Source organism: Phyllobates terribilis, unplaced genomic scaffold, assembly GCF_046119375.1.
Source record: "Phyllobates terribilis strain yellow unplaced genomic scaffold, ASM4611937v1 Scaffold_7__3_contigs__length_470593459, whole genome shotgun sequence".
NCBI classification, from domain to species: Eukaryota; Metazoa; Chordata; class Amphibia; order Anura; family Dendrobatidae; genus Phyllobates; species Phyllobates terribilis.
Window position 1 is genome coordinate 262,532,990 of NW_027362767.1, and position 15,761 is coordinate 262,548,750.

At 45.5% G+C, this 15,761-nt stretch overlaps 1 protein-coding gene across 2 annotated transcripts in view; it reads right to left on the reverse strand.

Annotated features, from left to right (window-relative positions):
• LRSAM1 (leucine rich repeat and sterile alpha motif containing 1) overlaps positions 1-15,761 on the reverse strand; it is a 46,926-nt gene that overhangs the window by 16,603 nt on the left and 14,562 nt on the right. For both annotated transcript variants that reach the window (XM_073640565.1, XM_073640564.1), the window contains exons 2-16: positions 14,415-14,519; positions 14,012-14,068; positions 13,879-13,923; positions 13,536-13,613; positions 13,380-13,448; positions 13,104-13,188; positions 12,613-12,734; positions 9,449-9,539; positions 9,238-9,368; positions 8,884-8,913; positions 8,171-8,293; positions 7,943-8,082; positions 2,638-2,682; positions 2,472-2,542; positions 478-577 (exon numbers count right to left, since the gene is read on the reverse strand). In XM_073640565.1, coding sequence (XP_073496666.1) covers positions 478-577; positions 2,472-2,542; positions 2,638-2,682; positions 7,943-8,082; positions 8,171-8,293; positions 8,884-8,913; positions 9,238-9,368; positions 9,449-9,539; positions 12,613-12,734; positions 13,104-13,188; positions 13,380-13,448; positions 13,536-13,613; positions 13,879-13,923; positions 14,012-14,068; positions 14,415-14,519 — 1,292 coding nt within the window. The remainder of the gene's footprint in view (positions 1-477; positions 578-2,471; positions 2,543-2,637; positions 2,683-7,942; positions 8,083-8,170; positions 8,294-8,883; positions 8,914-9,237; positions 9,369-9,448; positions 9,540-12,612; positions 12,735-13,103; positions 13,189-13,379; positions 13,449-13,535; positions 13,614-13,878; positions 13,924-14,011; positions 14,069-14,414; positions 14,520-15,761) is intronic.

The following is a 15,761-nucleotide window of genomic DNA, read 5'->3' on the forward strand; positions in this document are numbered from 1 at the left end:
ACTTTTCATGTGTTGCCAGAGCTATAATGCAGTGTATCGGTTTTACCGTGTATCCCTTTAATCATCCCCGCTGGTGGGGGTCCGCAATCCAAAGTTCCATCAATCACCAGGTGGCATCAAGGGGAGCATTTGGGGGTCTCAGTGGACCTCCTGTTAAAGATCGGGATTTGGCTGGTGGGTTGTACATAAGATAGCTTGTACAGACATCCCATTTTTTTTTAAGCTGTCCCTTTAAATTCGGTAACGGTAAATAACAGTTGTGCAGATCACCTATCACCGACTGTTCCGATCCCTGCGGCCGCAGTGGTCTCTTATAGGAAATGATTAATAGCTCATCACTGATCTCCCATATGCAGGGGTAATCATCAACAAACGCCGAGAGCGTGCAAGTTATTAGGTGACTTATGACGAGCCCCCACGCAATCATTGACCGCTATCATGCGTCGCTCCCGTCATCAGTGGATTTTTCCACCTCACCTGGAGCAGGTCTGATAAACCATCTCTTGGCGCCGGGATTCGTACGTCATCTGCAGCAGTTTGTTCTTGTAACTTTCGGCCAACATTTGTTGCATCGCCGCTGAAAAGAGAGAAAAACATTGTGTAAATGCAGCGCAAGTGGAGTAGTGTCACGTGCAGCCTGGCTCCTCTGCTAAGGGCCTATGCACCGCGTTCCAAGTTATTATGCTAATTAGATTTAAGTGTCAGAAAAAATGTATTTCAGAAAGATGTGTCTCAAGGTCTCTGAATCACTAAAATCAATCTCAAACACCTGGGATAAAGTAGGAAAACTACTTAAGGACATTTTACATTATTAAGCAACCACAGGTTTCACACAATAGGAGAAAGAAAAAGGATCTCTCTGCTGCCGAAAAGCATCAAACAGTGCAATGCCTTGGACGAGATATGAAATCATTCGATATTTCACATGATCATCGTACTGTGAGGAGACGTGTGGCTGATATAGACGGGTTCGTGCAGATAAAGGCATAATGAGGAAGGTTTCTGCCAGACAAATTCATCGGACTAAGAGAGCAGCTGCTAAAATACTATTATAAAGCAGCAAACAGGTATTTGAAGCTGCAGTTGCCTCTGGAGCCCCATGAACCTCAAGATGTAGGATCCTCCAGAGGCTGCAGTTGTGCATAAACCTACTATTCAGCTGCCCCTAAAGAGTGCTCACAAGCAGAAACAGTAGCAGTGGCCCAGATGTACAAGACGACTAACAGTCTAGTTTACTGATGAGTGCTGTGCAACCCTGGATGGTCCAGATGAACGGAGAGGTGGATGGTTGGTGGATTGCCACCATGTCCCGACAAGCTGCAACATCAGAAAGGAGGTGGTCGGAGTCATGTTTTGGGCCGGAATTATGGGGAGAAAGCTGGTAGGGCCCCTGAAGGTGTGAAAATGACCTCAGCAAATATATAGTTTCTGACAGACCACTTTCGTCCATGGTACAAATAGAAGAACCGTGCAATCGGTAACAAAATCATCTTCATGCTGACAATGCACCATCTCATGCTGCAAAGAACACATCTGGCTCACTGGCTGCTATGGGCATAAAAGGAGAAAAACTCATGGTGTCGACTCCATCCTCCCCTGACCTCAACCCTATTGAGAGCCTTTGGCGTATCCTCAAGCAAAAGATCTGAGGGTGGGAGGCCATTCACATCAAAACAGCAGCCCTGGGAGGCTATTCTACCATCCTGCAAAGAAATTCAAGCAGAAACTATCCAAAAACGTACAAGTTCAATGTAGGCCAGAATTGTGAAGGTGATATCAGAGAAGGGGTCTATGCTAACATGTAACTTGGCCTGTTCAGATGTTTTTGAGTGTAAAAGCTTTTGATTTTAGTAAATGTGACCTCGTAATGCTGCAAATTCAACAAATGATCATTTTCAGTTCTTTACAACCTATAAAATATTTGGAAATTCTGTTGTGCAGAATAATTTGGAACAGCATGTTGTGTTTTATCATTGGGAGGTTTGTCCAATAACATGTGATTTATAGGCCACGTTCACACATTCAGTATTTGGTCAGTATTTTACACCAGTATTTGTAAGCCAAAATCTGGAGAGGATCAATCAGAGGAAAAGTATAATGGGAACACGTCACCACTTCTGCATTTATCACCCACTCCTGGTTTTGGCTTACAAATACTGAAGGTGTGAACATGGACTTACTCTAATAGTTAATGATTTCAACTTTATACCGACTTATTTGCATCAACCATTTAGGAAAATCAGAGTAAAATAGCATTTGCATAATAATTTGGAAAGCGGTGTAGGCCACATCGGTAGGGGGTCAGACATACTATATTTGCAGGTACATCCCTTTTAGGAAGTGAGTCCCATAAATCTTGCTTTAAAAAAACTCTTAATTTGGCCTTATCAGTCTGTAAGTGGGTGACAATATGCCCACTCTTACAGCTGCTATGGGGTTGGATACCCAGCTGTCTGAACGGCACCACTTACCAGCCACTTCTTTTCGGCGCAGATTTTCTGCCTCTTCCTGCGTAATTGCCATAAGATGCTCCATTTTAATCCTGCAAAGCAGAACATAAATGAATAAAGGGAGATAAATGCAAACTCCCAACACAGAACAGCCCCTGTCTAATACTATAATGATTAATGGCCTCACCTCTCATCCTCCAGGGACTTCAGAATAGACGCACTCTGCTTCTGTCTGCAAATTAATGGTAAGGTTTGATGAGAGAGAACCAAAATCAAATCAGACAATGCACAGAAGAAGAAGAAAAAGAGGCGTTTGCATATATACCATGTAGGGGTTTCTGCCCTCTGGTAGCCACTTGGATATGCACAGGCACAGGGGGTTTTATCAAAGCAGAATAAAGTTTATTGTCTTTCATAAACTTTACAGTTCCAAAATGTAACGGACCTTTCTTCAGCACAAATGAATAAGAAAACAGACCTTTCTCTGGGTAAGGCAAATCACCCGCTCCCACCAACTTGGTATTACAGCAACCTCTCAGGCTGCAGTACAGACTATCCACCAGCTGTTATACTCCAGCCTCCGCACACTACACTACCTGGGCTGGACCAGGTGCGTTTTATTAGGCCAGTAAAATCCGGACTGGGGTATGGGAGCGACCTTTCCCACCCATGCTCTTTTGGTTGCTCCTAAACCCCAAAACCAAAATCCAGTAAAAAATATAACCATCCAGAACCTTACCTCCTGCTTTCTTACATAACCCCCCCCCCCCTTTCTTCCTCTACTGCCCAAAATCATGGCTGGGCACCAGCTGCCAATAAACAGTGTACCCTTGACAGAGCATCTGCATTTCCATGTGGCTTATCAGGCCTGCTCTATAACTGAGTAATTTTATCACATGAGAAAACCCTTCTACCCGAGGAGATTATCGGGTGTTCCTCCCCATTTACAGTTAGATCCATATATATTTGGGCAGAGACAACATTTTTCTAATTTTGGTTCTAGACATTACCACAATGAATTTTAAACAAAACAATTCAGATGCAGTTGAAGTTCAGACTTTCAGCTTTCATTTGAGGGTATCCACATTAAAATTGGATGAAGGGTTTAGGAGATTCAGCTCCATAACATGTGCCACCCTGTTTTTAAAGGGACCAAAAGTAATTGGACAGATTAAATAATTGTAAATAAAATGTTCATTTCTAGTACTTGGTTGAAAACCCTTTGTTGGCAATGACTGCCTGAAGTCTTGAACTCATGGACATCACCAGACGCTGTGTTTCCTCCTTTTTGATGCTCTGTCAGGCCTTCACTGCGGTGGTTTTCAGTTGCTGTTTGTTTGTGGGCCTTTCTGTCTGATGTTTAGTCTTTAACAAGTGAAATGCATGCGCAGTTGGATTGAGATCAGGTGACTGACTTGGCCATTCAAGAATATTCCACTTCTTTGCTTTAATAAACTCCTGGGTTGCTTTGGCTTTATGTTTTGGGTCATTGTCCATCTGTAGTATGAAACGACGACCAATCAGTTTGGCTGCATTTGGCTGGATCTGAGCACACAGTATGGCTCTGAATACATCAGAATTCATTCGGCTGCTTCTGTCCTGTGTCACATCATCAATAAACACTAGTGACCCAGTGCCACTGGCAGCCATGCATGCCCAAGCCATCACACTGCCTCCGCCGTGTTTTACAGATGATGTGGTATGCTTTGGATCATGAGCTGTACCACGCCTTCGCCATACTTTTCTCTTTCCATCATTCTGGTAGAGGATGATCTTGGTTTCATCTGTCCAAAGAATGTTCTTCCAGAACTGTGCTGGCTTTTTTAGATGTTTTTTAGCAAAGTCCAGTCTAGCCTTTTTATTCTTGATGCTTATGAGTGGCTTGCACCGTGCAGTGAACCCTCTGCAGTTACTCTCATGCAGTCTTCTCTTTCTGGTAGATTTGGATATTGATACGCCTACCTCCTGGAGAGTGTTGTTCACTTGGTTGGCTGTTGTGAAGGGGTTTCTCTTCACCATGGAGATTATTCTGCCATCATCCACCACTGTTGTCTTCCGTGGGCGCCCAGGTCTTTTTGCATTGATGAGTTCACCAGTGCTTTCTTTCTTTCTCAGGATGTACCAAACTGTAGATTTTGCCACTCCTAATATTGTAGCAATTTCTCGGATGGGTTTTTTCTGTTTTTGCAGCTTAAGGATGGCTTGTTTCACCTGCATGGAGAGCTCCTTTGACCGCATGTTTACTTCACAGCAAAACCTTCCAAATGCAAGCACCACACCTCAAATCAACTCCAGGCCTTTTATCTGCTTAATTGAGAATGACATAACGAAGGGATCGCCCACACCTGTCCATGAAATAGCCTTGGAGTCAATTGTCCAATTACTTTTGGTCCCTTTAAAAACAGGGTGGCACATGTTAAGGAGCTGAAACTCCTAAACCCTTCATCCAATTTTAATGTGGATACCCTCAAATGAAAGCTGAAAGTCTGAACTTCAACTGCATCTGAATTGTTTTGTTTAAAATTCATTGTGGTAATGTCTAGAACCAAAAGTAGAAAAATGTTGTCTCTGTCCAAATATATATGGACCTAACTGTATCTCCTTGGACATGACAGCTTCTATCCTGAGATCCAAAGCATTTCTCTGGACAATGAACGATTTGGACAAATCCGGCGCCACCACCACTGGTTGCCTACAGAGGGCCAGATTAAGCTCCTGAAATGCCTTCTCGGCCTCTGGAGGCCACTTAACCACAACTGATTTTGTGCCCTTTAGATAGGTTAGAGGTGCTGCTATTACGGCAAAATTGGGGATAACCCGCCTGTAATGACGTACAATTCCCAATGCTCTGACCTGTTTTTTCATGAAGGGGTGAGGCCAGCTCTGTATCGCCTCCTTAGACATTACCTCCCGATGGGCTTTAAGAATACTATTGGGCTTTGAATAAGGCCGAGCGTGAGGCTCTGTGAGCATCTCCTGCTTGATGAAGTTAGTGAGACCGGATAACTCAGAAAACATGTCCCTATTTCGGTGTAACAATTTCCGGTACTGCTGTTTTTGGGAAGGTGACAAAGTTTCTGCCACTTTGATACCCTCAATGTCGGTATCTCACTGGGCCAACAAGCAAGAAGTTTTGAGCGGGTCCCTATCCTTCCAGGGATTTAGTACGCGGATATAAAGGGAAGGCCTTCCTTTTCCGTAGTCGTTGTATTTGATAGTTGACCTCTCCCACCACCCTATAGGGTCTTTGCCACTTGGTAAGAAACTTGCTCTCCCCTGTGAGCACTAACACAAGTACTCGATCTCCAGGCTTAAATTGTCTCGCTCGAGCTGACTGATTATATTCCCTGGCTTGTGCCATGAGGAGGCGCTCTTTTACCTCGGCCCTCACTTTGGTTCCTCTATACAACAGATCATTATTCCTAGCAAAATATGGAAAACAATTATCGGCTCCCGAGGAACACCATTCAACACAGTTATATTTTCCAGGGAACCTTTCACCATTAAGTCCCTGAGCATAGTTGTCCTGGGACTCCTCCAGGCCCGGGGCATTGGCTTTAGCGGATACTTCCTCATCCTGCTTTCCCAGTGGAGTGGAAAATCTTGTCCAATAGCATGCCATAACTCCTCAACCATTCCTACTTGGTAGGACACAGAACCACATTCTGTGCATATATCGACCTGGGCCATGGGATAGTTCTTGGCATCTCCATGAATACATCTTACCTCCTTCTCAGGGATTAGCACATGCAGAAGTGTGGCCCTTACCAGGGTCACCAAGCTCCAGAAGCCCCTTCAGTCACAAGGCTCACCATCACCTGGCACAGCTGAGCTCCTTAACCAGGGAGAATGCGGGATGTGCAACATGAGAAGCATCGGCCTATGGAGCAGTCCATCAATTCTGGGGTCTAGGACAATGGTCTGCTATATGACCCAGGGCACGACACCTTCAACAAACAATGGTATGAGATGTACCCCTTGACCTCTGCTCCGACAGTTCCTGGATTTTTGGGTGCCAGAAAGATGACCTCAGGCTCCCTTGACTGCTCAGGGAGTTATCCACAGCCAAGTATCTTTCCATGAGGCTCTTTGCATTCTGGAGTTCTCCTTGAGGAACCCAGCTTTGCACGGACTTAGGTAGTGAGTGGATAAAGCGGCCCACTACCACTCTTTCTACCATCTGTGCTGGGGAGCAGGTCTCACACTGCAGCCATTTCTGGACCAGGAGTAACAGGTCAAACATCTGGCACCGGGGAGGCTTGTCCCTATGGAAGCGCCAGAGGTGCACCCACTGCGCCCTGACTGCCACGGTTACGCCCAAATGTGCCATAATCTCCGCCTTCAGCTTGTCGTACTGCTTGGCATCCCAGAGGGCAAGATCGTAGCACGCTTTCTGCAGTTCCCCAGTAAGGTATGGAGCTAGAACCTCGGCCCATTGCTCTGGGGGCAGTTTTTCCTGTCAGCCAACAATGATAGTCAGGAAAGCCTCGTCGTCCTCCAGAGTCATTTTCTGCAAGGCCTCCGCTACTGTTCGCCTCACTCTTTAGATGGCGGATGTGCCGTCTCCATGGCCGGAAGGTTTCTGTCAGGAGAGCCATCTGCTGCCCCTTTTGTTGCTGCTGGTAAAACTGCTGGGTCAGGATTTTGTTGGTTTTCTGTTGGGTCTGCTGCTGCTGCTGGTACTGCAGATTGGCTTGGACCAGTTGCCTAATACGCTCCTCTATGCTTTCAGACTGTGCTTGCAATGCTGTAGCTGCCTTTACCCAGGGCAGTCAACCTTTACACTGCAATCACTTGTGATCTTTGGGACTTTTGCCCACATTCTCCACCAATTATAATAGAAGCTTCAGATCTCTGGTAGACACTGGACTGGATAAGCACAGGCACAGGTTTTTTTTTATATCAAAACAGAATAAAGGTGATTATTCTTCATAAACGTTACAGCTCCAATATGAAATGGTCCTTTAATCAGCACAAATGAATAACCAAAACAGTCCACTCTCTGGGTAAGGCAAAGTAAATCACCCGCTCCCACCAACTTGGTATTACAGGAACCTCTCGGGCTGCAGTACAGACTATCCACCAGCTGTTATACTCCAGCCTCCGCACACTACAATATCCAAGCTAGACCAGGTGCATTTCATTAGGTCAGTAGCATCTGGACTAGAGTATGGGAGCGACCTTTCCGACCCAGGCTGTTTTGGTCGCTCCTAAATCCGGGAACCAAAACAAAGTCCAAAAATAAAACCATCTCAGTAGCTCATACCTGTTATCCTGGACCTTACCTCCTGCTTTCTTACAACAAGCACCCCAAAATGTAAGAATGAATATAGGTCTTCAATATATCCAGCTATGCACCACCATGATTCTCCACATCCAGCGTGCACCACTGCAATTCTCCACATCCAACCGTGCACCACTGTAACTCTCCATAACTTGAATGTAATATTACATTTCTCCTGTCGAGGGCATTGCAGTTGGTTAACACTTACCTGTGATTCTCCTCCAGCAGATTTGAGATCCGGTAAGAGATCCCCTCTTCCATCTGTCTGAGCTGCTCCTGCAGCTTCTGCCGGTCACTCTGCAGCTGCCGCTGATGCTCCGTCAGTCCTTTCTCCAATCGCGATTGTTCCTGAGCAAACAGAGATGCAGACCCCAGTATATCTACCTGGCATTGTGGCTCACCAGTCTCGCCCAGGTCTGGGGCGCTTGGCACTCACCTCCCTCACAGTCTGTAATATCTCATTTTTCTGAGAGTTGCTCTGTAGGAGAAGCTGTGTGTGCTCTCTCTGCCCCAAGTCCAGGCGACGCTCAAAATCCAGTTTTTCTAACATTTTCTGTTCCTGAAAATAACAGAACATGTGCGACAGATGAGATGAGCAGAGGTGACTGACCCCATATACCACGTAGTAAACATTCAGTGGTCTATGATGTGTTCAGATCTGGACTTCTATAGACTGTACTTGGTTCTGGACCGATAGAGGCTGGGTGCCATGAGCTGTAGGTAAACCAGAGGAGCCAGGAGCGAAGAGAAGGAAATACCTAGAAATTTGGTGTAAGTTCTGAATAAAGTTGGGAGTCAGCTGTGGGGTCTAAAAAAAATTAGCGGTCTGGGGTCTGAATTAATTTTGCTGTATGGGGTCGGCATTTATTTTACCATCTGGGGAAATTAATAGTAAGGTTTTTGAGGTCTTGGGTCTGAATTCATTTTGGGGTCTGGTGTCTGTTTTGGATGTGCCTTGTGTATATCAGAATCAGTAGATTCCGGTGACACCTGAGCTGGGCGTTAGTACTACGTATACCAATGGTCAAGAGTTTAGGCTCTGGACAATAAAATAGATCTAAATTCCTTTGAAAGTGACTTAAACAATTAAAAAAAAAATGATTTACGGGCTTACTCTCCACACAGCCATTGTACCAGCGCAGGACTCACCTTTCTCCTCTCATATTCGGAAAATTTGTTCTGCAAGACAAAGACGATCATATTATTACCAGCTTTATTCCCCATCTGTCCCATTTATGTGATCACCTAAAACAAGTGGCAAATGCAAGCTTTAAAGCAATAATGTTTGCATTCACCGCCAGCAAGCTGCGATCTTCTCCTGGTGCAGGCATGGCATCCAGGTACAATAACTAGCACCCACATTCGGATGCTGGCACTGGTAGGAACAGTCATGTTTGCATTCTCTCCCAGCATTAGGGCAATGTGATAAGTGCAGTTCCCCATTTTACACTTGACAGCTCGTCAACGTGACGGCTGCACCCCGAATCTCTGCAGAATTCTGACCTGCCACTCACTCTCCTCCTTCAAAGACATTAGGAGAGCGCCATCTACAGTGTCGGCGGCTGCATCGCAGGTATCGTTCTCCAGGACAGACAGCAAGTACTGAGAAGGTGGGCAGTAGTTAATGCCGAGCTCTGCAGGTGGGAGGAAGAAATCTGCATTATATGTCTGCAAGCCAGATAACCGAGCGGATCTCACCAATATGGATAGCTACCTCTGCATAGAAACTGCTGGATTGCCTCTGTCCCCTCGCTGCAAACCGAAACCGGAGGAAAGACCATCCCTGAAGCGTCCAGAGTCAGGGTCTAGAAGAAAGGGTGAGAAGCCATTACTGCAATAATACACCAAGTAAAAAACAATAATATGGGCAGCAAATAGATATGAGAAGAATATTGTAATTAAACAAGGCAATTAATAATAAAAAGTTTTGTCATTATCTCCTGTCATCTTATGAGTTCCTAGGAAAGCTGGGTGACAACCATTACAGCTGTAGAACTGCTCCCAGTGTCATTTACCAGCTCTCTCAGACTCCTTACAGTGAATGTCCACCAGGGGGAGCTCACTGCATACATTTATTCTATGCACTCTAGGATAAAGTAAGCGGTGAGCTCCCTCTAGTGGTAACTGCACATAATAGCAATCTTCTCTTTTAAAGGGAATCTGGCAGCAGGTTTTTGCTATGTAACGTGAGGACAGCATGAGGTAGGGGTTAAAAAACTGAACTCAAAGATGTGTCACATGTTCACTCAGCCTGAAGGTTTCATCACCTTGTGATCATCATTGTATTACTACAGAAGAGTGCCTCCAGCTCCAACTCTGTTTTTGTGAACAGATAAGCAAGTTGAAGATGAAATGATCTCTAAAAGGCCTAAAGTTAAAGATGCCACATTTCCTTTTTATTTTCGGCAAAAAAAAAAAATATATTGTAATTTTTTTCATTTTAAAAATAAAAAATAATGGCGGGTGCAAAGTTTGGGCACCTTTTGGAGACTTGTGCTCAGATAACTTTGACCAAGGTTTCAGACCTTAATTAAGCTGTTAGGGTTGTGGCTTGTTCACTATCATTGTTAGGGAAGGCCAAGTGATGAAAATTTCCCAGCTTTATAAAAACGCAGCCTCCTCTAACCTTGTGCCAAAAAGCAGCAGCCATGGGTTCTTCTAAGCAGCTGCCTAGCACTGAAAATGGTGGAAGCCCACAAAGCAGGAGAAGGCTATAAGAAGATAGCAAAGCGTTTACAAGTTTCCTCAGCTCGAAATGTAATTAAGAAATGGCCGTTACCAGGAACACTGGAGGTCAAGATAAGGTCTGGATGCAAGACGCCCAGGAATCTCACAGAACTGGAAGAATTTTCCAAGGAAGAATTGATGAAAATCCCTCAAACAAGAACTGAAAGACTCTTGTCTGGCTACAAAAAGCATTTACAAGCTGTGATAGTTGCAAAAGGGGGCGCTACTAGGTACTAACCATTCAGGGCGCACAACTTTGCATCGGCCCATTTTCCTTTTTGCAATTTTTAAAATGTAAAAGATTATTTTTTTTGCCTAAAATATAAAGGAAATGTGTCATCTGTAACTTTAGGCCTTTTAGAGATCATTTCATCTTCAACTTACTTAACTGTTCATAATAACAGTAATTTTGACCAGGGGTGTGGAGTCTGTGTCCATTTTGGTAGAGTCGATATAAAATGGACCAACTCCTAAAATATATAATACATTGGGTACAGCAGTACAATGCAGTATGAGCTGTAAATGTTTTGATAAGAATTTGGGAAAGTTATGAAATGTCCTATAAATGTCTGTTCTGTTCCTGATCTAGGGATCTTGGCGTTTAGTTGAGATGAATCTGTGCTGCACTTTATGTACACGCTCAGTAGTGAGGCCGGGCTGTGGAGTCGGAAGTCAGGGAAATTGAGGAGTCGGAGGTTTGGCTTACCGACTCCACAGCCCCGTTTTGACCAGGGGTGCCCAAACTTTTACATGCCACTGTACATGGAGAGCCTGGTGTGGGTGGGGTCAGCTGTGATATTGGGGCGGGGTCAGCTGTGATATTGGGGCGGGGTCAGCTGTGATATTGGGGCGGGGTCAGCTGTGATATTGGGGCGGGGTCAGCTGTGATATTGGGGCGGGGTCAGCTGTGATATTGGGGCGGGGTCAGCTGTGATATTGGGGCGGGGTCAGCTGTGGCATGGGCAGGGTCAGCTGTGGCATGGGCAGGGTCAGCTGTGGCATGGGCAGGGTCAGCTGTGGCATGGGCAGGGTCAGCTGTGGCATGGGCAGGGTCAGCTGTGGCATGGGCAGGGTCAGCGTTCTCAGCTCTGCTTCATTCTAAATCTAAAAGCTCTGATTGTGTGAGGACGGCTGCACCCAGTAATCTAAGTGATACATCCTTGGATTCAGCTTCTCTTTACCTATATCATGCTGCTCTCAGATGAGGTAGAAAAAACCCGCTGACAGATTCCTTTTTAAACCGGCAATTTGTTTTTTTCTCCTATACTTCCACAAGCCATATATTTTTTTATTTTTCCATCTCCATAAACGTATGCAGTTTTTTTGGGTTTTTTTGGCAGGACAACTTGCAGTTATGACTGACAAAATTCACTTTAAGAAAATTTTGAAAAAAACGTTTTCGTTACCGTTTCCTGAGACCTATAACATTTTGTAAGATTTTTCCATGACTGTAGCTGTGCGAGGGCTTTTTTTTTTTTTGTGTGCTGACTAGTGATGAGCGAGCGTGCTCGTTTAACCCTCTCACCGAGCATGTTCGGCGTGCTCGTAAATTATGTTCGAGTCCCTGCGTCTGCGTGATTTACAGTTGTAAGACAGCCGTATATCATGCAGACGCAGGGACTCTAACATAATATACGAGTAAGCCGAAGATACCCGGTAAGCACCCGAGCGTGCTTGGCGATAGGGTTAAACAAGCACGCTCACTCATCACTAGTGCTGACCTGTAGAATTCATTGGTACCATTTTGGGCTGCAAATAATGTTTTAATTGCATTAATATGGTGGCTGAAATATTTTAACTTATTGGGTGGGCTTTTATGGATGTAGCAATACCAAATATGCTTTTTTTTTTTCATTTTTTAGAACTATTTCTTTCTTCCTTTTTTCTTATTTTTTAATCCCTCCTAGGGGATCTAAACCTGTGATATTTTGATCACTTGTTCTACAGCATTGCAATTTGTAAAGAAAGTCATGATCTCCTATGAAGTCTCACCCATGGCTTCACAGGAATACCAAGATGGCATCCATGCGGTAACTGAGCTGAACAGACGTCCCGCAGCTGGTAGGGCTTTCACAAGATGGCAGCCATGAGGCAGAATGGGCGCCCCCACCAGGACTGATATTTGTACTACATACTGGTTCTCTCAATTACCTCTAATGTGCGGACATTGGCCAGAGCCGGAGGAAGCTCACTGAGTCTATTTTCACTGATGTTCAAAGTACGCAGGCAGCGCAGACCACCAACAGTCGGGGGAAGCAGCTTCAGCTTATTTCCTGGAGGATAATTACAGAATAATTAGCTAAAAAGTGATTGTGAGATAAGCGGGACCAAGAGCCAGCCTCCGATGCCGCTTATCCTGGGAAAAGTCGACACGAAGCCTCCGTAACCATTTTATTCTGAAAACTTCTGCAACTTTCTACTTCCCTTTCTTTGTAGACATTTTAAAACTTTAAATTCCTCAGCAGTTTTAAGATCTCTGCTTGCTGTTAGTGTTTTGGGTCACTTGAATTGGAAATAAAGAAGGCTTCAATTCACTGACAGCAAGCAGAGATCTTGGAAATCGTCGAGATCTTAGAACAGAAGATAAAAAGGAAAGTTACAGAAGTTTTTGCCATGTCATGGTGCCTATACTGGGTGCTCACCTTTCACATTCAGGGTCTGGAGTTGGACTAAGTCTCCTATGGAGTCCGGGAGAGAACGCAACACGTTCCGCTCCATGTTCAGCACCTGGAGATGAAGCACGGAGACAGACTCATTTTTACACGCTGCCGAAATAAAGGATGTTCACAGCACGGGGTGTGGAATTTTCAAATCATTTTTCATTTTTACTGCAACAAGTTCTGCTCCACCTGTACTGGGCCCACTACAACCCCCAACTAAAAATCACTTCTTGGTCCCCAATTGTCCCCTCCCTTTACCCGCAAGGACTTGAGCTGTCCTATGTCGGCAGGAATTGATGTGATCTGATTATCATGGAGATCCAGAACCTACAAAAAGAAAAAATAAAGACGAAGTTTGGGAACAATCAGATCTGGAGATGAGAGACCTACTGCAAAACCGCAATGGATAATTACCTTTAAAGTGGCTAAATCTAAGATCTGGATGGACTTGGGGAGCAGCTGCGATAAACAATTACTATGAAGAATCAACACCTGGAAAGAGGAAAAACATTGGAATTAAAAATCCTGAAATACTCTGTGCTGCTGTGGGCTCTGATTCATCCACTCCCAGTCTGCGAGACCCCCTCTTTACGTCCTGACACGAACCATGTAGCACATGAGAGGACAGATAAATAGAATTCTCCTGAAATACTCTGTGCTGCTGGCATACAAATGCCTAGTCTCGCTAGCCTGCATCCTCCTTCCTCTCCCCATACTTCGGTAACACAGGCCAGGGGCACCGGACGCCATTACTGACCTTCTTCTGCAGGACCCGACAAGTGGAGAAAGCAGCATCGGGGACCTGAAATCCAGAGAGGATGGGGGTGATGATTAATTATTTGTGGTGACACGGAGGATGGACGGATATGACAGACAGATGATGGTGTTACCTCTGACAGTTCACATTTAGAGATGTCCAGGATTTCGTCAGCGCCGGCTTCCTTCGCCTGAATATAGACAGATACACTTATTATAAATCCAGGAGCTCAAAAAAAAGCACACTGATGTAGCAGAGCCAAGTCTGTCATGTTTCTGCTGCAGTCCTAAGTAAACCTACCAATACCACAGCAGACACACTCCGCTCTGCTGGATCTCCGCCATAAGCGCAGATAACGAGGGTGAGTGCCAGGGCCGCTCTGTTCTAGATGATGATGATGGGAATGTGACAGGAGCACTATCTAGACCCGGACGAGTGGCAGCTCCTCAGCCCAGCGCACTGCTGCAGAACATCTTATGAGGAGGTCAGTCTGATGTCATCTCCTGGCATCAATATTACATTATAAGCGCACTCACCAGGCACATCTGATATTCTAGGCGTTTTCTCGCCTCTCCGCTCTGCTTCTTCCTGAAAAACAGCGGCATCATGTCTGGCGGCACGCTCCTCGGGCAGACAGCGAGCTGGAACAGAAGACATGCAGAGCTCGAGCCTCCAGAGACTGTACAGCAAAAACTAGGCGATTACACTACCAGACCACTCCCTGACAGCGGCTGCAAGCAGAGAGCAACCGCACACAGACACCAAGAGGAGAGCACACTGACACCAAGAAGAGAGCACACTGACACCAAGAAGAGAGCACACTGACACCAAGAAGAGAGCACACTGACACCAAGAAGAGAGCACACTGACACCAAGAAGAGAGCACACTGACACCAAGAAGAGAGCACACTGACACCAAGAAGAGAGCACACTGACACCAAGAAGAGAGCACACTGACACCAACTAGAGAGCACACTGACACCAACTAGAGAGCACACTGACACCAACTAGAGAGCACACTGACACCAACTAGAGAGCACACTGACACCAACTAGAGAGCACACTGACACCAACTAGAGAGCACACTGACACCAACTAGAGAGCACACTGACACCAACTAGAGAGCACACTGACACCAAGAAGAGAGCACACTGACACCAAGAAGAGAGCACACTGACACCAAGAAGAGAGCACACTGACACCAAGAAGAGAGCACACTGACACCAAGAAGAGAGCACACTGACACCAAGAAGAGAGCACACTGACACCAAGAAGAGAGCACACTGACACCAAGAAGAGAGCACACTGACACCAAGAAGAGAGCACACTGACACCAAGAAGAGAGCACACTGACACCAAGAAGAGAGCACACTGACACCAAGAAGAGAGCACACTGACACCAAGAAGAGAGCACACTGACACCAAGAAGAGAGCACACTGACACCAAGAAGAGAGCACACTGACACCAAGAAGAGAGCACACTGACACCAAGAAGAGAGCACACTGACACCAAGAAGAGAGCACACTGACACCAAGAAGAGAGCACACTGACACCAAGAAGAGAGCACACTGACACCAAGAAGAGAGCACACTGACACCAAGAAGAGAGCACACTGACACCAAGAAGAGAGCACACTGACACCAAGAAGAGAGCACACTGACACCAAGAAGAGAGCACACTGACACCAAGAAGAGAGCACACTGACACCAAGAAGAGAGCACACTGACACCAAGAAGAGAGCACACTGACACCAAGAAGAGAGCACACTGACACCAAGAAGAGAGCACACTGACACCAAGAAGAGAGCACACTGACACCAAGAAGAGAGCACACTGACACCAAGAAGAGAGCACACTGACACCAAGAAGAGAGCACACTGACA